This window comes from Pseudopipra pipra, chromosome 13 (genome assembly GCF_036250125.1).
Source record: "Pseudopipra pipra isolate bDixPip1 chromosome 13, bDixPip1.hap1, whole genome shotgun sequence".
Taxonomy (NCBI): Eukaryota; Metazoa; Chordata; class Aves; order Passeriformes; family Pipridae; genus Pseudopipra; species Pseudopipra pipra.
Window position 1 is genome coordinate 21145967 of NC_087561.1, and position 23723 is coordinate 21169689.

General features: G+C 41.4%; 1 protein-coding gene across 5 annotated transcripts in view; it reads left to right on the forward strand.

Moving 5' to 3' along the window:
- DCX (doublecortin) overlaps positions 1-22928 on the forward strand; it is a 94528-nt gene extending 71600 nt beyond the window's left edge. For 3 of the 5 annotated variants that reach the window (XM_064670401.1, XM_064670400.1, XM_064670402.1), the window contains exons 6-7: positions 8698-8792; positions 11060-22928. In XM_064670401.1, the coding sequence (XP_064526471.1) occupies positions 8698-8792; positions 11060-11116 (152 nt within the window). In that variant the 3' untranslated portion in view covers positions 11117-22928. The remainder of the gene's footprint in view (positions 1-8697; positions 8793-11059) is intronic. The other 2 variants (XM_064670403.1, XM_064670404.1) reach the window with 1 other exon arrangement.
- Positions 22929-23723: the final 795 nt, after the last annotated feature.

Consider the following 23723-nt stretch of genomic DNA (forward strand, 5'->3'; position numbering starts at 1 on the left):
TTAAGTGCAGTTGTGGCTTGAGGTTGTACCACACACAATCTCACAGCCTCCTTCCCCAACAATATTTTAGAAGAAGTTTCCACCAGGCAGGCAGGAAATCAAGGCCCACAGTGCTCCCAAATGTCCCCTATAGATACAGACTGATTTAAAATAACCTTCTGTGCAAAGCTAGTGGTAATTATTGTACAGGTCAGAAGTGGCTTCTTCTAATAGTTATTAAAAGAAGACCAGTGATCTTGCAACTGGAGAACTGGTGATGGGTTTATTGATGTGATCCTGAGACAGTCACTAACTAATAAAAGAGAAGGAAAAATGGGAATTTGCTGCCGCAGCTTGCACCACTTGAAAAGCCTCCCTCCTCCTTCAGTAGCCCCTGGACTGGTGGTGTGGCTCACCTGGAGAGCTGCAGAGCCTGGTGATTGAAGGTTGGGCTGCACATTGTAGTAATTATAGTGACTGATAGTTTTTAGAGTCATGGAAAGTTCCTAGAGTCACGACGAGTATCTAGTATGTCATCTGCTTGCCTGTTCTGTTCCAAAAGAGAACCAGATATGGCCTTTCACTAAAATGGCCAAAGCACAAAAATAAGGACGCCAGGATTCCAGGAGAGCTTCATATCTTGAATTCAAGTGACCCACAGCATTAACACAGGTGATATAAAAGAGAAATTAATTTTCCCCCTCATGCTAACATACAACATATTCCATGGGAACACCACACAACAGCTGACCATCAGTAGACACTGGATTATTGGATATAAAATTCTCTTGACAGTAATCAGAAGGATTTTCCCCAGGAAGCAGTTTGATTTTTTAGGGTCTCTTGGTTGGTTCTTTAGCTACTTAAAAGGACAGTGTGAAATTGGTTGGCACATGCCAAGACACTGTAATTTTAAAAAAAAGGTATTTCTCTGTAAGGGGATTTTACATTCATAAAGTTTTTCTTCAGTATGCCAGTGTAGGTTGTTCTTAAACTCAGGCTTGCTATAATCCAAAAAGCTTTTATAATCCCAAATGCCTGGTAAAGTTGTGTGGGTACATTGAAGGCATGGTGGAAATTATGTTGTTGATTTAAAAAATCCCAAAGTAACATTCATTGATCTGGCCGTCAGCTCATGCACGAGTTGTGACAGCATTTAAACCTTCTCCATAAGCACCAGGTATTAATTACCACCAGAACAAGACTTTATTGCATGAGCATATAGTCTAATGTGAAATGGCAACTATTGTGTTCCTGATTTTAACTGATGGAGTGACTTACAGGAACAGAATGGTGACTCATCTGATGAGGTTTAATGAACACAGTCAGCAGAGCTTTTAAGAGGGAGATTAAAATAACCAGGAATGCTGAACAATAGCCAGTTCCTGGAGTTAAGGCCAGTAATGAAGGACAAATCAGGTTTCTTTAATCCATCCAGACAAGGGTCTTTTGTACTTTCCTGTAATTTCAATACAGGAAGAAATGGCAGCCCGTCCTGTTTAATAACAATGAAAAAGACTGAACTCCTTCAGCATTGGAAGATGGAAGATTTGTTTACTCAGGACAGAGAGAAAAAAGAATACAGTTTTGTATTGTTGTCTTGAATTTGTAATAATTTAAGAGGATTTACACATCATTTAATAATCAATATTTACATTTAGGTGGATTTTGAAGTTATCACATTAAAAAGGCAAGGAATGCTTACTGAAGCCTGATTAATAAAAGATTATCTGACTTTTTTTTTCCCCACAGAATTCTCACCCATTTAATTTGTGAAACTGTTTAAAAATAGTTTTACTTCAAATATATATTTTTTTTTGCTATGTGTTTGCTCTCCTACCCATTCATACTTTCTATCTTTGCTGTCTTTCACTCTGCTATGGTGATATCAGATATATTGTCATATTAGAACCTTTAGTTTCCTTGGTTTTGTGTTGTTAGTTTCTGTTCTCTGCAGTTCTTCTCTAAGCAGGTTTCTGCACCCTCTAAGTCTCTAAGGCCATTGTGACATATCTGGGCACTGATATCAGTGCAGATTCAGAGGTAAATCTCCATGCTGCTTCAGTGAAAGAATTATGAACCCTCCTCATTACAAACACACTGCAGTTAAAGAAAAGGATGTTACTTTCTTCCATTTCTCATCCTCATTATTCTATTCCCCCACTAAAGCATATGGAAAATGGTACATTATTTATCAGCAGCAAAAATGAGAATGCAGTGGAGTTCCATGTGGACAGTGGTTGCATGCATTGCCTACAGAGGCAGCTGAGGCTTAATTCAGGTTTATATGAACTGTGATAAATTCTTTGGCTGTCTTGTTGCAGCAGTCCTGGCAGCAAACTATGTAAGTGGTCAGGTCCCATTCCAAAATAACATGGATTACTTTAGAGTAACAGAGAACACACAAACAAAATATTTTGTAAAAAAGCATCAGGACAAAAGGCCGTGCACAGAAGTACAACAGCACAGAGAGTGCCAGCTCCCAGTTGCAGTGGTCTGAGTTCACTGACTGAATCAGTCCCTTCTGCCAGAGGGAATTTGCCTCCTGCCTCGATGTGTCATGGCCTCACTGTGAAAAGCTCAGTTTCCCCTAGGCAGCCAGAGCTCTTCAGCTCCAAGGATATTCAAAAAGTGAGGCAGCTAATCCACAGGAACTTGTTAAACGCTGTTTTCTTCCCCTTTATTTACTGTACAGTCATTTGAAGGAACGAACGAATGAGAATTGAATGAATGAATGAAGAACGAAGAAATGTCTTGCTTTAAGCAGATGCCAACAGACCCCTTGTATATTCCCAAAGGGAATCCTTTCTTCCTTCTCTCATTAACCCCCAAATATACATATATATATATATATATATACCTTTTCTGGTTAGACCCAGCTATTCCTCCAGACTCTATGTTAATCGTTCCGTCAGGGGACTGTTTTCACCTCTTGGTTCAGTTTAACTGGAAAGCCCTGGCTGCTTTGTCAGCAGTTCCACTGGGCTTCCAATATATCCTCTACTTTCCAACCTCTTTGGTACTGGAGCTGTGACATAGCCTTTCATCTACATCTTCCACCCATCATGTTGCTTCCAGCGAAGTGCACTTAGCAAAATACATCAGGATTTTACTTCTCTCCCTTCAACAATGTATCCAAGTGCCTTTCTCTTTTTCCCAAATGTTGCCTAAGAAAGCTGAAACTAGTTTCTCATATATCAGGTGTGAACTGAGATTTGGATGGGATTGGTGTCTCTGTCCGGCCTTAGGTGAGCTTGGGTTGTTGTGTGAACATGCAAGAAAGACACAGGCAAACTAGAGAAAACCCAGAAGAAGTTTTCTCTAGAAACTGTTTTGGGAGCAAAAGTTGAAGGAAATGGATTAATCCAGGTTAGAGAAAAGGAAAATTGAGAAGGGACAATGTAACACTCTCCAAATTCATTTGAAGTACTGAAAAGAGGATCAGGATCAACTTTCCTGTGTTCCAGTGAGGGATAGGACAGGACATTGGTTTAATCTTTAATAGGAGATATACAGATCAGATATTAGGAATACTTTTCAATTATAAGTAACTTAATTACTGCATTAGGTCTCTCAGGGAGCCTGTGAGTCCCAGTCAGACTTTGTGCAGTTAAAAAGTAAGATCTCTGCCAGGGATGGCCCAAATATATTTGATCCCAATTTAGAGCACAAAATTGGAGTTACAAAGCTTCTATGGTATTTCTAGCCTCGATTTTTCTTTCTATGGAGTCAGCTTTGCTAAAAGGCATAGCTTAGAGCAGTGAAATCCATCCCTCTCCTAAGATGACAGAGAAAAACTGTGCATAAGGAGGGAAGTCACTGTGCTGCTGCTATGGTCCATGAGATTTAAATGGAATAGGATCAGCATGAGGTTTGGCAAAATTTCTTTAACAGACTGCTCCAATAAGGAGTCAAACCAAGGAAAAGACAGAGCTGAAGCTCTGGGGAGAAATACAGGGGAGAAAATAATGATGTCATTTGCCATTACTTCTTTGTTATAAAAACGTATCTTACAATAACTCACATACCAAACAAGGTATTTGTTTTATAACAAATTTTATATTTCAATTTTATAACATGCGTCGTGATAGGAGAGTTAATGATTTTTAAAACCAATCCTTTGCAGGAGAGAGCCACAGGTACCTGAACTGAAATGTGAAAATGTCTTTGCCCAGTTTTGCCTTGATTTGGCTCAAGGAGAATATGAACAGGACTCTGAGGCACTGCTGCAGGACCTTAATTTCTCGGTCCTCTAATGGGAAGGTTTGGATAGAGGGACAAAAGCATATTCACTAGGCAGCAGCAATTAGCAAAACAGACACAGAATGTCAGTCTGTCCTGACTGCAGAGCTGGCTCCCCGGGGTCATTATATATGAATGTGTTAAAAAGGCAGCAGATGTCTTTGGGATTGCACATGAGAGACAGCAGCTTGTTCTCTCGCTTGTGCTGTGTATGTTCTGCTCACTGACAGTCCACACTGCACATCCAGAGAGAGATCCCCTCACAAAACCTGGTAAGAAGAGGATACCAGCCCTGCAGAGCTGAGGGGCTGGAAGTTTGGAGGTGCCTGAGCGAGGGATGCCTGTGCAATCTGAATTCTTCCACTCCTAAACAAACAGTACAATGGAGCCTTTATTTTTCCCATGGCTCCTCTGTCCTGGAGTGCAGGAAGGCTCGTGCTCACTAAACAAGCTGCTATTTCTACATTTGCTTTATGCTGTCCTTGTTCTGCTTGTTCCCTCTCTTTAATTTCTTGATGACACTTCAAACCCTGACCTGGGGACAAACCTATCTATGTATTTTGTGGTTCTTTCTCTCAGTCTTATGGTGTATGAACATGTGCTTCTTGAACTAGGAACTCATCTGCTGAATCCTGGGAACCCCAGTCAAGCAAGGAGCATTAACCTTATTTTACAAATTGCTGGAAATAGATATCTCCATGCCTTTTGAGCACTCACTGTGATCCCCGGGCCCTGCTTTTTCCAGTTCTGTATGCTGATAGAAAGGGGAGTTCAAAAGATGGACCTCACTAACTTCATTTACAGGTCTTGGTGCTCATCATTGCTGGAAGTTCAGGTCTAGAGTCCCAGTCATCCAGGCAAGCCTGAGCAACAGTCACAGAACAATTGCATATGGGATTTTTGGCTAAAAGGAGTCCTACAAGAAGGCTGAAGAGGGACTTTGACAAGACCATGGAGTGATAGGACAAGGAGAAATGGCTTTGAGCTGAAGGAGGGTAGTTTTAGATATTAGGAAGAAATTAGGGTGGTGAGGTCCTGGCACAGGTTGCCCAGAGAAGCTGTGGCTGCCCCATCCCTAGAAGTGTCCAAGGCCAGGTTGGATGGGGCTTGGAGCAACCCTGGATAGTGGAAGGTGTCCCTGCCATGGCAGGGGGTGGGATGAGATTCTGTGACTCTGTGATCCTAAAACATCTGTGGGAGAAGGAGACAGAGAATTCATCTTATCTGGATCTTTCATAGCCATCTCAAACATGACATGATTATTCTCCCTCATCCCTCTCATGTGTTGGACAAGCCTGATTTCTCTCAAGTACAAATTGCCTTGTGCACTGGAGGAGATAAGGAGCCTATGAAAACAATGTAGTGCACATGTGCATGCAATTAAAGGATGTGTTATATGCACAAAGGGCCTTTAAGGTAGATTGGGCTTGCAAAGCAAATACAATGACATAAATAAGACATAAGACACACAAAAAAAACATGGTGGGAAAAAACCCCAAAAGAATTCTAATAAAAACTCATTATAAAGAATAGTTCCCATTAGCTGACTGTAGGTGAGATCCTGAGCTATCCTAAGTCATCAACAGATTTTAGTGGAGCAGCAGCATTATACACCACCTGGGATCTGCTCTTTGCCTCTTGATATTTTTTTGCATTTCAGTTCAAAAGAAATGCAGGCAAGTTTGCTTATGAACACTATTCTTCATGAGCAGACATAGAGAAAATTAAACTGGGCTTCTTAATTGTTGCTCCTGCTGCAAAATTGTACTGTATTTGTAATGATATCCATCCATCTCATTCTATTTCTGATTTGGATGTCATATCTGTTTTTTTGTTGATGCTCATAAAATATTAATATCCCTGCTGTAGCACTTAAAAGTCTCATTGTATTAGGGAATTTCTATCCTTCTCTGCAGCAATTACATCCATTTGCTGCACGCTGACTGTTTGCTGTTCTTCCAGTCTTCCTCTTTGGGGAAGGGAAATTTTGGTTCTTTGTAGAGTTGTTAGGTGGCATTTTTCATCTTAGGATGATCAGTGACAATTGAAAATAAATAAAGAAGCTTTTTAGGCATTGGAGAAGGATTCCTGCTAATACAGATTATATTAGTAACTATTCTATCCCACGTTTTCTTTAATAGGAAACACAAAGTCACTTGGTGAAATAAAACATAAAAGAGATCCGAGTTCTTTTTTACTGAATTGCCTTCATTATATGGCTTATAGTTAGAGAACTCTACTTTTTTTCCTCAGCAGCCTCGAGGGCAGCTCACTTTGCAGAACTGGAGCACAGTGAAGTGTCACAGCACAGTGCAGGGACCGGCGTGTAACAGTCTCTGGGTTTCCATAACTAGTTTTTTCCCCCTACCAATAGAGAATGGTCTGAGTGGAATGGGGAGGTAAAGGCTCACTCTCTTCCCTAATTATCTATAAACCATTATTTCTACCACCTTTCAAGAAATCAAGAAATTTCCTCAGTGAGGTGCATTTGCAACGGGAAAAAAAGCTGTCTGTGATGAATAGCCTCCACTTCCCAATAGAGGAGGGAATGCATAGAGATGAAGACAGAGGACCCACATCACCATGAATCAAGTCTGAGCTGCTCTCCTGTGCTGGTAGCTCCTCCTTTGTCCTGAGGCTTACATGTTTCTCTACACTTATTTGAACTCACTTGTATGACCTCTGCATTTGGGTCAGTGATACTACAAACCTGAGCTACCCCCTCCTCTTTCTCACAAGAGGGTAACACAGAGAAGAGGAATGAGGCTGTCGTAGGCATTAAAGCAAGAGTTGTGCTGGTTTTGCTCTTTAAAGTACGACACCCATATATAATCTTACAGTATGATACTTTATACACTTCTTCAGTCTCCTCCAGACACTCAAGTACTTGCTGTACTTGCTTATTTTTAAGTACCCCATTTGCAGATTCAGCTATTACAATTGAAAACATAAGTGCCGTGTGCTGAAATCATCCACCCTCCTCTGTGCATGCCTTTACAGTTAGAGAAATGATATAGAGAGATACTGGGCACTTTGAGAGCAGGACAGCCAGCCTGGAGTATTACATGCTCACTTTCTGTGTGAAACATCAACACAACTCAAAATTCCTTCCTTAAGGGCAGGGATTTGTGTATTTGTCTGGAGGGCCGGCAACACTACAGCCATTTAAGGAAATGACAATCAAAATATCTGAGGTTTGGTTTTGTGGCTTGTGCTGAATACATAAACATCTGGAGTAGGTTTTGGAAATGCCACTTTCTATAGACTTGATTGGGATATGTAGTTTGATGCTAATAAGACCTCCAGCTGCATGGATTGCAAAAAAGAAAAGGCCAGAAAGGACAATACCCTTGGACACAGCCAGCATGAGTCTGAATTCCCTCGAGTAAGGCTACTTGTGCTGATGGAGCTTTGTGTTTAAACCCCTGGTAACAAGAGAATCTGTATCCCTGGAGCTGATACCTGACCTGTGAATGACCAAATTCACTATGTGTAAGCATGTCCTTAGGAAAAAGGTATTGTGACACCTAGCAATTATCAAAGACATTAGCTTACCCCAGTGAACATCAGTGGTAGGAAAAAAATTGATTTATCTTTATTCCATTTGGTTTGCCTTCATTTTTTCTGCATAATATGCTATTTACTTTGATTCCTTTTTAATCCAATAAATGCATAACAGCTTGCCTTGACATAGACCCATGCCCTTCACTTTTGAGTAAAACCCAGGCCTGTGAAAGCCTGGAACAGTCATTCCAAAAGCCATTTGGTTTAAATGAATAACATTTTTTTTTTTAATTGAGAATAACTATGGTTTTTTTTCAAAGCAACATGAACAAACAAATCAACCCAAAAGACTAGATTTTGATCTTTGAAAAGATCTTTGCAAAGGATTGTTTCTTGATGTAATTCTCCTGTTCCTCCCCTGATAGACCATGTCCACTTCTCTGGTGCAGGCAGCAGAGGAAGAGCAGAGATGTGTCATGTCACCCTGTGCTTCCACCAAGGCTTCAGAGGGGCTCTTTGATCACATAATCCCACCCACAGCTACTACATCCAAGGCATTTCAAGCTGCTGTTTGTCCAATTTGTAATCATCTAACATTTCTTGTCTAGGACTCAGGATATCTTCAGCCTCTGGTTTCCACACGCCCTTAAACTGTTTGAGAACATAGACATTGTCTTTCTGTTTTTGTGATGATGTGTATCTTGGATCAATTTGGTGGATGTTTGCTGTGTAAAATACTGCTCCTTCTATTTATTTTCTATTCCACTGTATTTTGCAGTCAATTACCCCAAGTAGCTGAAAGCCTTGAGTTAGGTTAATAGCCATGGTATTTGTTTGGGTTTTTTCTCCTGCCTAACATGAATAAACTATAGTGTTTCTGTGTTAAATGTTTGGAGACCTTCCATCTCCCCAAAGGAGAAAGATCTTCCCCTTGCTTGTGTGATTTCTAGCTTCTGTCTTGTTTTCTGTCAGCAAACGGGACCTCAAGCAGTCAGCTGTCCACACCCAAATCCAAGCAGTCCCCGATCTCCACACCCACCAGCCCAGGGAGCCTCCGTAAGCACAAGGTATTACGTTTCTTATACCTTACTACATCTGTTTCTGCCTTAGTTCACTCAGACTTTTGTGACACTTAAGCCATGGCCATATTCTCTGAAGCACAGCTCCTTATGTTGAGACAGTGGAGTTTGGCCCTTTACCTGAAAGGGTTGTCACTTCAGACTCTGCAGGATAGTGAGCAACAAATCATTGGCCTGTTTCCTCTACTAGAGTTATTAATGTGTGCTGGAGAGCATCCAGATGGATCAGAAGAGAGAACTTAACCCTGAGCTTGTATCACTATTCAAAAAAGTTATTGATGGATATGGTTTCATATAAATCCTCCTCTCTTGGAAAGCCTAAATTGTTGGCAAATCCAGACGATTAAACAGCAGAAGCAATGCAAATGTTACTGAAGCTCTAAGACATCACTTTAATGATGCTCCTCAAGAATTTATTTTTTTTTAATTATTTAAGAGCATGCTCTGTTTTACAGGAACCAGATGATTTTTTTACAGCTGATGTGGTAATTGTGATCTGGAACAGTAGCTGGTTTTCCTGGTCACAAACAGCATGTCTAACAGGTAGCACAGCATCCTAGTAAAGATCTGTAAACCTGTGCTGGCTCATAGATAATTCATGTAATTGATTTATTTAAAAGGTACAGCAACTGTCACAGCTTTTTCAGTTCCTGTTGTTCAGTGTCATTCTGTGCTGAGTTCAGACTTTCATTTCCATAGACCTTTGCATTCCTGGAATAGCCATAGTGCTGCTTCCACCAGCCTTCACTTGATAGGAGCTTGGACATAAATGTAGGTGTGAGAGGAGGTCAAGGAGATTTCTCTTTAGTAATCAGAATGCACCTCTCATCCTGAGAGTGATTTTGAAAATATTGACTTGAAATTCTGGAAGAGTAATTTAAAAATTCTGGTGGTGCTGAGGTTTTGCAGTCAGCAGCCACATGGAATCTACTGTGGGCTAAATTGCACGGGCTGGGCTCATTTTGGTTAACAAAGGGGTAGCTGAATTCAAATGAAGTCTGTTTTCCTCAGGACTTCACTCTGATCTCAGCTGCTCAGTCCAGGTTTGAGGAAATAAACCAATTTTACACAAAATGTGTCCAGATTCATTATTAATTTACAACTGAGAACAGAATCTGGCCCATGCTGTAAACTGCATCCTCTGCTTCAGCAGCAAGGACTTAAAACGCTTTCCAAACATTATCCCATTTAGAACTGTGGAGATGAGGATTTGCTTCCTGGCAAAGACCAGTAAAACTCACCTTTTTAATGTATTATGTGTGCTTTCAGCTGGCTGGTTTATGACCTTTTCCAATGAAGCCCCGAGAACATTTGTGATAGAGGGTGACTGCTGAGGGCAAAGCCAATCCAGTATGATTTTCTCCACTAAGTTTAAGCCAATCAACAAACACGAATGCAGCATTTTAGGTTACCAGAATATTCACGCATCATTGTCTTTCTCCCAGGAGCAATTTCCTGCTTATGATGAAATCACTTATTTTTTTTCCCCTTAAAGCTCAAATGGTAAATGCTTAAGTTGAGTACACCACAAATTCCTATTTCATCTCTTCTTACATCAAGATTTCTGTGAATTTCCTTCCTGAGTATTTGGGGTTTATTTCATTTTGCTCACAGTTATTACCTGTGTTTGGGTCAGAGTCCAAACAGGTCCCAGGAGAGCGTTAGCCCTTGAGCTGGTTTGTGTTCCTAATTCCATGCAGAACTTTGAGGAAGCAGAATAAGATGGTTATCCAAGAAAGGGACCCTGGAAAAGCTTTACATTCAGCATCTGATCCAAATAATAACCTTGGGATTGTTTTCTTAACCTTTCTCATTGATCAGAAATTATTTAAAATAAGGAATAAATCATGGAATGTGATTTTCCTAGAGATTTTTCCTGAAGGTAACTTTCAAATTAAGGTAAGGCTGTTTTTTGTGGACATAGGTTCAAAGATACCTGTTTAAGGCAAGGTCCTGCTCTTCCATGCATGTGTTAAAATGGACACACTGATCCAGAAACAAACAAAAAAATAAATCAGTTCTCAAACTTATCCCTGAACAGACATCTTTCTTCTGGCACCAAGATGCTCTTGTTCCACTGTGTGAGTATCATGTCTTGATTTTAGCCTGGTCAGCCCAGTCCAGTAACCAGTGCACGAGTCTTCCACCCTGTCCCTATGAACTGCACAGAGCTGGGCCACTCAGCTGCTTCCTTATGCATGGCCAAAGGTGGAAACTCATTGTGAGAGTTAACATTTTCTTCTTTCTCCCTACAGGACTTGTATCTGCCTCTGTCTTTGGATGACTCTGATTCCCTTGGAGACTCCATGTAGAGCGACACGGAGCTAAATGTCCATATTGCAAGCATTGTCTGAGATACAGCAAAGCACTTCTGCCAAAATAAGCAGATAGGTGACTGGTGCTTTCAAATCAAAGGACACACAGTTATATGTCTTTTTTTTTTTTTTTCCTGTGATTTATCCTCTGTGCCACAAATCAACACCTGCCAGTCTATAGAGATAGAGGGATACCATTCGTCTAAGTTACAGGGATGCAAAATGGACATTGTGAAAAATTTGGGGCATTTCTGTGCATTTCCCACTTTCTTCTATTATTTCTTCTTCTGCTGCAGCTATGTAATTTTCCTAGTGATAGTAAAGTAGCTCCCCTGGAAGTGTGCAAATGGATCCCTTGCTGACCAGTTTGCAAGCTCAAGTAGAGCAAATGATGTTCTCCACCTGCCCAAACTGCCAGCATTTGCCAGCTCACATGTTCCTCATTTACAGCCCAAATTTAGCACCTGCATACTAACTAGTATTGGTTTTATTTTTGGAGGGCAGGAAGGGAAATGACTTACTAGTTTGATGCTTAATATGCCAGCAGAAGCTTGGCTGAGATTAGGAATGGTTGTGTAAGATGCTAAGTAAGGTTAGTACAATAATTCAAATTATTCAAATATTGGGATTTTTCAAAAAAAAAATTAAGCAAAAAACCATAAATCAGTTCTCTGGAGTGGAACACCTTCCACAAACAACCCAAGGGTACTGCTAGCTGGTAAGAAATATTTATACCTCCCCTATGGTATCTCTCTATCTCTGTTTGTAACAGTAATGCCTTGTGAACAGCCAACACTGAAAACACTGTGAGAATTTGTTTTCAGGTTTGACACCCTATAGATCACTTTTTATAGCAAAAAATCAATACACTTTTTATAAAGGAAAACCTTGTATCTGTGTTTTGGGAGTAAGGATTCAAGCTCCTTCTTTTTTATAAAAGCTGGTAATTTTCATTTGTTTAAAAAACACGCTCAGAAAAAAAAAAAGTACAAAAAAACCAACCACAACTGCAGAACAATAATAACAGCAACTCAGTTTAGAAATCCTGTCATCACTGCCAAAACAGACACATGTAGGGGAAAACAAAAGGTCAATTCAAAATATTGAATGTTTTGATAGTTTTTGTAATGTTTAAGACTACATATTTGTTTTTTTTACACTTCAGTATTCCTAACTATGGCCAGATTCTCTACTTATATAAAAAATTGAATTTTGTGGTGTTAAAACCCCCCATATTTTAAGAAACTCTTCTATCTGATAAAAACAAACTTGCTGTATTTAGAGAAACCTTTTGCTTTTATTAATCAGTAGTGACTCCTACAGAATGCAAAGTTCATCTCTTCACACAGGGCTGGTGGTTTTTACTACACTGAAGCTTTGTCATAGGCCAGCTGGCATTGCCTCCCTTCCTCATGGAATAAGCTTTGATGGAACTGATTATTACAGAAATTTACCTAAATGAAATCTGTGCAATCAAATCTTTCTTTGTTGCTCTATTTGCCTTTTTTTTTTCCCACATAGACACCTGTTCCTATTGCCTTGCAACCCCTTGTGATTGGAATGAATTATACTGTTGTGATGTTTGATGCTACATGGATGCTGGGTTGTTCCCAAAGCCACTCCACATTTTGTTTGCTTGCATTGCAGGTATGAAACAATCTGTGCAGGCTGCATCTTTAGAGGTTCATGTGATCTTACATAGAATGCAACTTAAAAAAGAGATTTATCAGAGAGAGGTCAGGACTGGGAATTATCAAGGGGTCAGAGTTATCATGCACCAAATTTGCACCCAGTAGTCTTAGTGCATGATCATTTACACCTAGAGTTTTGCACCAGAAATCGTTTGTTCTTACTAATAACTTCATTTAATTTAATAACTCTCTGACTGCACAACTGCTAAATGATCATTTTACCTATTGTAAATAGAATCCTGGGGTTAGTTCAAAGGCTAAGGGCTCGTGTAGAAGGATGGTAGTCTGGACAAAGCATAGGTGCAGTAGTCAGGACACCTTTCAGCTCTTGGCATTGCTAAATTTAGTGTCTGAATGGGAGCAGGTCTCTTGGTAACCCTGTGCCTCAATCTGTCTGTCTGTCCCTGCAGGGATAGCACTGTTCTACCTCACTGGGGGTTGTGAGGCCAAATGTTGGTTAACATTTGTACAATGCTTTTAGATCCTCTAATAGAAGGTGCTGAAGTATTCTGGGTGCAGATTTGGTTATGGGTGCTAATTTTTGGCTGTTTAATCCTGTGAGTGCTACTGTAGACACTGGACATGAGCAAATAGGACTTATTAAGCATTAGGATGTCAAAGGCCGTGGTTACACTAACAGTATTATTCATCAGAGCTTTTGTGTTAGGAAAAGCTTTAGGGGGACAGATAATTTGATATGGTTTTGCCCTCTCCTCTGTTCTGTTGGTGGAAATCTCAGAGTCCCTCCCTGAGTCTGCCTTTCCAGGGACTCTGATTAGTAGCCATGGATTGGACTCCAGTCAAAGGTGCTGTTCACACACAGTGACACAGACCATTCCTGAGCATGTCCTGCCACCTTTCCTCAGCTAAACCAAGAGACCAGCCATGAAAAAAAATCACATCTAGGTCCTCTTGATGTTCAGTACAGGACACTCACTGTAGATCCACCAGGAAACCTAAATCTTTGCTATCCTGAACTGCTTTTAGCAGCCTGAACTGCTGGAGCTGGTGGTGAGGAGTAGGAAGGGAGTCTGAGATGTGCTTTCATCCAGTATCCATGAGGGCAGTTTGTGTAAGATAAAGCAGGATCCTGAGGCATGAATGATCTTCTGGATGGATGGATGGTTGTTGAAGCAGCTGTTGAGAAGTGGTTCCTTTCCTTCCTGCCACGAGTAGTGTTTGGTTATTTGAGGATGTTTTTCCTGGTGGAGCATGCTAAGGAATCACTGAGGCCTTCTTCCTGAGCTGCACCTAGTGATACCTCTAAAGCCTGATCCTGCAAGTTCTCCCTTGGGAGTGGAGGTTTTTTTGTGCATGAGGATCATCCTGTGATGGGGCTGAGTCTAAAAATTCCTTCAGGGAATTAGGGGGACCTTGAAAAGGCCTAAAAGAATAAAAAATATAATTGTTCAGTGGGAAAAATAGCCATTCAAACCAGCAGAAACCACAAAGAAAACAGGGTATGAGGTCAAACTCCCAAGTTTTAATAAGCAATTTTCTAGGTAGAAATGCCTGGGCAGTAGAAGTCAGTGAGCATTTCAGCTGTAGCATAGAGTTAAGTCTGTATTAATGCCAATATTGCATGAGTTCTTGTACAGAAATGCATGTGGAATGTTACATACATTCAAAACTAGTTATCTTTGGCTTTGTAGGATCCCTAACATAGATTTGAATACAAAGAGAAACAGTGCACAGGCATCAGACCTTAGTTATTTAAATATAAGGACAGCCCTGATTCAGGAAAGAACTTAAAGATGTGCTGAAATTTTAGCACGTGCTTTACTCTTGTCGATTTTTCATGAGATTAAGCTTGGGTTTGGTCAGAAAGCTTTCCTGAACTGCAGTGAATTAGTAAGTACTTTCAATATACTATAGCAATTCCAGACCCTGTGAGATTCTGGAGCAGATTATAGTAATTCCACTATATACTCCAGAGTTTACCTTTTGTAATTTTTTCTACTTTTACAAGCACATAAAACTCCACAGGATATGAGGATTTTCCATATTAATTCTGCTATAAAAACCCTGTCTAATTTGCCTCGTGAGGCTGCCTTTAGTGTTTTCAGAGACTAATTGAATCACTAAAACTATATTGTTTTAAAACAATACGGTATTTAAAAACAAATTGGAGAGGCTCTTAAAGTAGTAGGGCTTCATTTCTTTGAAATCTGCCTTTATTCAGTATATTTTAGCAAATTTGCATACACACTAAAGATACCTGTTTCAGATACACAGTCATTAGGAAGGAATTGGAGCAATCCTCCAAGCCTTGACTGATGTGTTCAGAATTCATACATTCAGGTGATGATCTTGACTGTAGAAGATCAGGGCAAGGCAACAAAATCTTCAGCCTTGGGATTTTTATCACTTGTAAAGCATTTATAATCCTGAAGCTTCTGAGTTAAAGCCTCATCTGTTATAAGATTTGGAGCTAGTTCAGTTCCACCAGCTAAACAGTCAGCCAAGACCCTATACCTTGAAGTAATTTTACAAGAGTTTGGTAATGGGATTTTACCTTGGTTTGCCCTGTGGTGGGAGCTGGAAGTAGCTTTTGCCTACCATTGTCTGTGTTTCCTATATCTGCACATTATTTACAATCTTCTCAGGAGCTAGAAACACTAATTGTGTTACTTTCATAGGCAATAGAAAAAGAATTCTGCTTAGAAAACAACTTCCACATCTCTTTCATCCTAAGCTAACACACACATACGCATGCAAAAAAAATCACACGCTCAGTCCAGCTGCTATTTTTCCTCTCATTTGCTTCTTCAGTACTTTCAAAGGGAAAAAAAAGAGGAGGCAGGACCAAAAATTGTAGCCAACAGCAAAACAATGTTACACCCAGGCATTTCCAATGGGAAATAATGGCATTAAAGTGTTAGTTTCTCCTTATCCATATGGATACTGCTGGCATTTTCTAGGATGCCTTGTCTTTGCTTTTTCACGCCTTTGAGGCCGGCATTGCTCTTCTTGTGGCTCCCCGGAACACCTTGTGGAGGTGCTGTGGAATGCCACACTGAATCCCTACACAGACACTGTTCCAGAGTCAGCCATCCCTGGAAGTGGCATCCTCTCTGCAGGGGCACAGTGTGGACTTTGCAGTGTCAGCCCTCCCTAGAGCACTGAGAGCCCATGAGTGATTTTGTCATTGACCTCAGTGGTACCCCACAGCCATGCCAAGGTATCAGAGAGTTCTCTTACTGTAGTAGAGGCAGAATGATTTTTAGAAAGAGGAATAAAATATAGCCAAGTAAATCAGATATAAAATTAGTCTAGAAAGTGTCTCCTCAAGCTAAGACAATCCACAACCAGAGAAAAGCTATATAAAGGTGTGTTTGCCCCACACAAGGTGCTGATCACGACCACAACAAAACACCTTTTTTCACGTGGTGACTTAGGCTCCAAGTTATTTTTCTGGTTGCTGATGGAAGCAGGCTGGGACAGCATTTGGGACTGGTGAAGTTCTTCGTAGAAGCAAATGGAGGGCACAAGATGAAGCTCTTTTTCTGTGTATCTAAAGAGTCATGTCAGTCCATGCAACAGGAGAAGTGCTTTACACAAGATTCCTAGAAGAGATGCAGCTGAAACACCACCTTGGTGTAACGAGACCAAGAAGGTTAAGAAGTGCCTTCTAACATGCTTTGGGCTTCAGAAGCAGAACTGTACATGTGCCCAGCAAGGCCTTGGTCACAATGGCCTTGACAAAAGGGGACAGGGCAGACTTTGATTCTTGAGGTATTTAGCCCATCTTGCATTTATTCAACCAGCTCTGGGAAATTGTTGTGTGCAGAATTACAGATTTCTTCTGCCTGATGCCTCTGTCCCATCTGTATGAATCTGAGCAGGCCTCTCCACAGTATCTCAGGAAATGTTAAAGCTGAGTCTGGTGTCTCACAGAGCAGCTGCTCCTCACTGTGGAGTGAACTGGGCTGGGTTCTGCTACACTGGTTATTGATTCTGCCATTCAGATATTCTTTACCCTCCTTCTTTCCTCCTGGCTTGAGAGTTGGTGTCTCATTCTGGGTGCCTCCCAGTGAAAGGCTGGGGCCAGTAAAGTGTGTGGACCCCTCATTTTGTTTTGTTTCCTCTGGAACAGATCTTCAGTCATTTCAGTCTGCGGATCTGAGACCAAGCTGACTAAAAACCGTGTTTTAATAGGGAGAGGGGAGGTGCACAGAGAATATAAGTAGGTGGGTAGAAAGGCTTTTTCCAGCAATGCCATTGCACAGCACTCTGACAGAATCCCAGCTGTAGAGCAGGGACTGTGGAGCTTTGGGGTCACAGACCCTATAGATCCCTCAGGACACCGTTTAGAGAAGGTTAAAAACACTGACACTTACTTTTGGCCAATAGATGAGCTCCTGAGCAAAGAAAAATCAAACCTAGTGGATTCAGCAGTGGGATTTCAGAGCCACTGGGATGTCAGAGCTGTTAGTCTTTGGCATAACTCTGGACAAATCACTTTTCCTTGTGCCATGGTGTACCAGTGCATGAAGGGCTGATTATAACACTGCTATTTGTAAGGTGCTTTGAGATAAGGTGATAAAAAGAGCTTGCTTTTAATATTTATTCATTACTTAGAGAAGTCTGAGCACCTTATAGGAGCAAACTATGGTCCATTGCCTTTGGAAAACCTCTTTAGGAACTCTGTTTCTCTGAAAACTGCTGTAAAAATGCTTCATTATTTTAGTAATGGTGAAAGACAAACACCTCATTTTTAGTTCCCCCCAAAAACCCATGGACGAGCCAGCAACATCCCTGGCAGCAAGGCCATATCCACATCCAGCAGACCCTTTCTCTCATCTGGAGTTGCCACCTCTGGCCTGCATACAGACCCTGCTACCCCTCTTTATATTACATGTACATGTAAGTCTCTGGAGCAATTCACATTACTGTTCAAAGTATGGGCTTTGTGCTTGTAAACAGTGAATAAGTCTAATTATTTCAGTGGCTTTCTATCAAGAAAACAGTGGGACCGTTGTTGAAACCCTTCTAGTTTAGAAAGTATTCATGGCTAGATGGCTACACGGGAGAGCTGCCTTTCAGTTGCCTTGTTTAGTGCACTTACTTGAACTCACCTGTTCTGGCTCTTGCTCTTTATCTCAATGAACTGTAACTCAGGACTCTAGAGCCAGTTCAGATTTTCCCTTGGTCAGACAGTTTATCACTCAAACAACCGAAGAAGGAGGAGTATGCTGAAAGGGAATTAACAAATCTTTGCAGTAATTAGTCTGTCAGCTGAAAAAAGAAAGTTGCCATCATTAGGGAAAGATGCTGTGATGGCCATTGTCAGGGGAAACAAAGGGAAAGGGCTTGTTTCTTAGGGGAATGGTGGGGGACATTTTTTAGGAGGTAGTTACTGAGTGATGGAAGGAGCTTGAACTGAAAGGAAAATCAAATGGCAGGGAAAGCATGAGATGGAGCACTGGCAAATCAGTGCCATTGATGTGTGGGAATATGAAAGAAAAAAGCCAAGAAATTCTAAGGACAAACAAAAGGGGGGGGAGGGGGCTGAGGCTGACTGAGGATCTACAGCTTGGTTTGGACAGAAGGAGCTCCTGGCTACTTGTGGAGAAAGGCCTTGCCCCTGCAGGTACCTAAGCCAGGGTTCAGGATAATCTGCCACAGCAGTGTGTCCCACTCCCAAAGGCAGAAATAAGGTCACTCTTGGCTGCAGGCAGGAGAGCTTGGCTTGAAGTTCTTCCCCTGCTCCTGTTTAACTCTCCTGCCAGGACGTGTCATCCCTAAAATGGAGAAGGAAGATCCAGCCCTCTGGTGAACAACAGCACCAACCTGCGATTTGGTTTTATTTATGTTCTTCTGTATCAGATCATTGCATGATCAACATGCCCTGGCTTGGAGAGATCAGGCCTGGCACACCAGGGAATTGCAGGGCGTGTGCAAGAGAATAATGAGGGCACCTCTGGGCCTCCTATCCCTTCCCATGGAGCTCAACAAACTCTGGGAAAAGTAGTAACCCACTTGCACCAGGGTGAAAAGCCAAAAGCTACTGGAGGAGGTTTTCTTGATTTGCTGTGTGGGCAGAGGGGCTGATGATCATCTTGTCCAGGAAATGACCAGCTGTGTGTGAAAGCTGCAGCAGGCAATTCAGCAATGGGAAGTCTGTGCTGGACAAGAGGGTCTGTGTTTAACACTGGTTTCCTCATAAGATCTTTTTTTCTATATTCATTTGAGTTCAGTTAATTTAATCCTAAACCACAAAATAACTGATATATCTGAACACTTTTTTTTTCTGTATGTTCTCAGATTTTTTTTCATTGCATAAAGATTGCATCTCTTTGTTTCTGTAGATTCTCCGATGCTCACTATAACACAAGTGAAACCCAACACACCTAATTCTCTGCTTCTTTAAGCAGACAGAACCTCCTCTTTAATTAAGGGAGCTGAATCCATTTGGTCCAAGGTTGGTCTCCTTTTCCAGAGATTGATTACTGTCAATAATTCTTGTGTGATTGATTACTTGAGTGCAGATTGTTTCCTGGGTGACAGCTGCAGCCTTTGCAGAGAAAACCTCACTGACCCCAGCTATAAAGTGATCTCTTGTATGAATCTCGAATAGCAAGTTATAGATGGGAGATATTTTGTATAGTATTATAGTTAATGATAAAGCTGAAAGAGTATCTTACAATATCTTAAAAGTTTTAGAATTGAAAATTAAACAAGGAACCTCAGCAAATCAGGGTCTCCTCCATATTTTCTGGTTCTAAAGAGTGTTGGCTTTATCTCAGTCTCACTTCAGTCTACCAATAGAAATGCCCTGAGCCCAGCAGGGTTATGGAACTAGAAACAGCATTTCTATTTCTACCAGTATTTTTCTATTTTACTCTAATCCCAGCTAGCACCAAGCAAAATAGAGATGGATGGTTGACCTGGTTTTTAGAGAAAAGTATTAGCAAATGTGTTGAAATGAAAAGGAAGGTTCAGGTCATTTTAAGTGACTCGTTTAAACTCAAGGCTGCTTTTGATTTTTATCCAAGCTGGTTCTTCCATCTCTATTTGCAACAGTTATATATAGGAAATCAAGATAAATTTGAGTCACATTTGAATAGTGGGGTTGTTGCAGAGCACAGCGATTCATCTGGCACATGCAGAATGGAACACGTTGGTGGCACTTGGTTTAGGGTGGACCTGAACCAAACCCTGGTTCTGAAACCCCAAGTTCTGGAAAACCCATGCACAGGGTCAAACTTGGGAAATATCTGCAATGGACCAATAGACCCTGAGCTGGGGTCCGGGCCCAGTTCTTGAAACGATGAATTTTACCTTCAGAGAATCCCTGTGGAACATTTAGTGGGGTTTATTTTTGTTGTTCTTTGGGTTTTGGGGTTATGTTTGGGGAGTCCTTTGTTCTTTTTTAAATTCCAGCATAGCTGCTTTTCTCCATCTGTTTCCAACCATTGCAGAGCAGGGATGGATGGGCTCATAATTCATTTCCCTTAGCAGGAGGCAGTTGAAATCTAGTGATATTCTGTCTTCCTCTCACACTCACCATACAGTCATTGAGGGGCTGCAGTACACAGATCTTTTTTTCCTTTTTCTCCCCCTCTTTACGACAGAAGAGCTTTTTCCAGATTTAGTGTGATGTCTAATGATGCATCTGCTTAAAAAGAAGAATGTCTAGGAAATTAATTGCACTGCTAACTGGTGTTTATAGATATTGTGAAGCAAGTGTTGAATGTAAGAACAAGAAAGCCTGTGAGTTATAATTACATGCTGAATTCTGACATGTGAAATTGTTGTTAGTTTGCTTCTTATTTAAATGATGGGTGATCCAAGCAGCTTTATCACTGTGTACAGCTGCGATTATCAGTTAGAAGACACCCAGGGTCTTTTGGAAAGAGGAAACCTGTCTAGCCAAATCTCTTGTATTCTCTGACATGATGACACATTCCCCCCCATGATAGTCTGGATTTTGTGACACTGCCTAGCCTGGAAACACAGGAAAGAACTATCAGCCTGCTGACTTTGCTGTTCCTAGCCTTTGCCTATTTTCTCAAACACAAATCCTGTCCCAAACTAGGGTGAGCAGCTCCCATCACATCAGCCTGAGTTACTCATGCTACTCTTCTCTGAGAAGCAGGAACTGCCTTCGCTCATGGCCCTGCAGCTCTTGGGGCTGCACACCTGCCAACAGGTTGGGTTGAGGGAGGGAGAAATGCAGCTGAACCAGAACCCGATCATAGATTAGTGTCTTAGGTCATTCATCGAGTCTGTGTGATTTCATCATTAACAACAAAGCTGCAATATAATATAACTGAGAGGCCCCGGTGTATTTTCTATTGTCGTTCAGTGGGTGGGGGTTGGAGGGGCAGCTGGGTTTAAAGTTTAGCTGGTATACTTTAAACTCTGTGTACACAACCTTGGAGGGCACGGGGGTGGTGAGGATTTGGTTGTTATTTTGGTTGGGACTGGTAAACTTCAGTATGTTTTTGTTTAAATAATAAGGTATTTAATTAATGACATTGTACAAAGAGCTATTAATTTAAATGGTGTTTTTGTTCTCCTAAACCAGATCTATTAACCTTTCTTTTTGGCAAGCCTGCAGCAAAGCTGATCATGTTGACTTTTGTACCTTGGGAGAGTGCGTGGAAGGGGAGGGGAAATGCTTTTCTCTTCAGACAGATAATGTTGCCCATAGTTAACTTTCTGCTTGGATATATACCTTGAATTCCCTTTATGCTGAATTTTTATGTGAAGGTCTCTCAAAGGGACAGAACAAGCAGAGGTTATTCCAAAAGATCTCAACTGTATCATCTTGTAATATATTGCAGCTTTATGCCAATGATTCCTTGCTTACCTGTACACAGTCCATGCATGTTTTGAACTAATTTTGCATTCTCCATTTGTGGTGAGTTATTCAGCATTTTAACCACCTTTTGTGCCATTCAACTTGTACAGAAAACATTTTTATTGACGTTTTAAAGGGAGGGGGAAGAAAATAAAAAGACCCCTTCTGCTCCCTAGTTGTAGGTAGAACTCAGTTACTTAGCAAACAGATGTAGATGAGTGGTTGTAGTGTTAGAAATGTTAGCTTGCTCGTGAACAAGCTCTTGAGAGTAAATGCATGGTCCTGTACCTCTCTTTTCTTAATTAGCTCTTCCTTTCCTCCTGGAGAGATTCTCCCTCTCTCTTACTCTGTCTTTGTCTCTCTCGTGGTTGTAAAGTACAGATTTGGGCAGAAATAAAACGATACACGACGAGGTTTGAAAAGCAGTTCTCAACAGGTTCTCTCGGGGAACGTATTTCTCACAGCGCCTTGCCTTGGCACGTTGATTAAACTCTTAACTTTCAAGGTAAAGCAGGAGGAGATCAGCCATCCGTTGCCTCTGCTTGAACTGGGGAACAAGTTAAACCTTTGGAAGTTTGTGGCTCTGACGAGGTCTGGCTGATCCTTTGCAGCTGAGGCAAGAGGCACGTGGTGCATCGGCCGTGGCCTCCTCACCTGGTTGTGGCTGTGCCTGGGACTCGTCCCACGGCCCCTGATTTGCGGAGTTTGCACAAACACTTTTTGATTTTCCTGGACACGCAGCGCGAGGGGATGGGGGGTGGAATACAGGGGTTATATTGTTAGGGGCTCTGTAGACAACTCCTTCTCCATGCTCCCAAGCTCTGAGTTGAGTACACAGGGCTTCTTGTTTATTAGCTGTGGTTCTGTTGGCAACGGAGGACAGAAAACTGTCAAATTCTTGGAAAAGATGGGGTCACTCACAAAGACGGATTTTGTAAGAAATGGACTTAAAAAACCCCCACAAAGCCCTGCCACAAAACCACCAAGTGTACCTAGATCCACACATGCCTCTATTCCCCCATGCCTCTTCTCCCTTAACAGAATTTCCTTTTGTTAGAAGATTTGACTTTCTAGGAAAAAATTCCATTTTTGTGAGGTGTTGTGAACTGTTTTTACTACTTGTAATAACCATCCCAGGTCTGAGTATTCTTGTAATGCAATGCCATGCAGCAGAGAACCTGTCCACTTTATAGCTTTGCTCTCAGTATTTGTTACTCATTGTTTTCTCATCTAAATGTACATTTGCAAGATGTGTGTAATGTCATTTTCAAAAAATAAAATTTGGTTTCAATATTTAGGCCGATAAAAACCTTTCTGATGCTTTTCTTTGGCAAGTGTATGTTGGCTATGATTTATGAATGATAGCAGTACTTGTTCATTTTGATCCATCAGCGTTCCCAAATCATTCCCACTTGTATAAATGCAGAAAAGAAAGTGACTGCAGAGGAAAATCGATGGCCCTGAATTAATTAAGACCCACATCTGCCTAACTGAAACAACCCAACCTGTATTAGACCCATCCTTTTGCCCAAAGGGATGAGCTCCCTGTCGGTCCCACTCTGAGATATAGGGGGCAAGTAGGGGCAGCTCTTTCCCTAAATGAGCACTGCAGTTAAAATGGTGTATTCAAAGCAGCAAATCTGGCCCCAGTCTGAACTCTGTCCTGGCATCCAGGGCCTGGGCAAGGCCTGTGCAGTCTCACATGGGCTTTGGGAAGTTTGGTTAGTCTTGAGAGCTGCACTGTGTTTGTCCTGCCTTCCCCACACTGGCCTGAAAAGGGTCCCAGTTCTCCTTTCGCAGCTACCCTGTCAGAACCATAATGAAGACAAAAGCCCGAAATCCCTGAAAAACGATAATAAGGCTTAGATCTCCTCATTTAATTATACAGTACAAGCCACTTTGCTGTTTGTTTCTGCCTCACATCTGCAGAATTAGAAGTGAGTGTGGTGAGTCAGCTCTGGCCATCCCTGCTGTACACTGGGCTGCTGTGAAAGAGCTCGGATCCTTCCTGATGTTTTTTTCACGCTTGGATGGATTCCTTTCTCCTTTTTCCCCTGTGGCCATCACATGTCAGCCCAGAGAGCACTGTCCTCTTTGCCCCCTG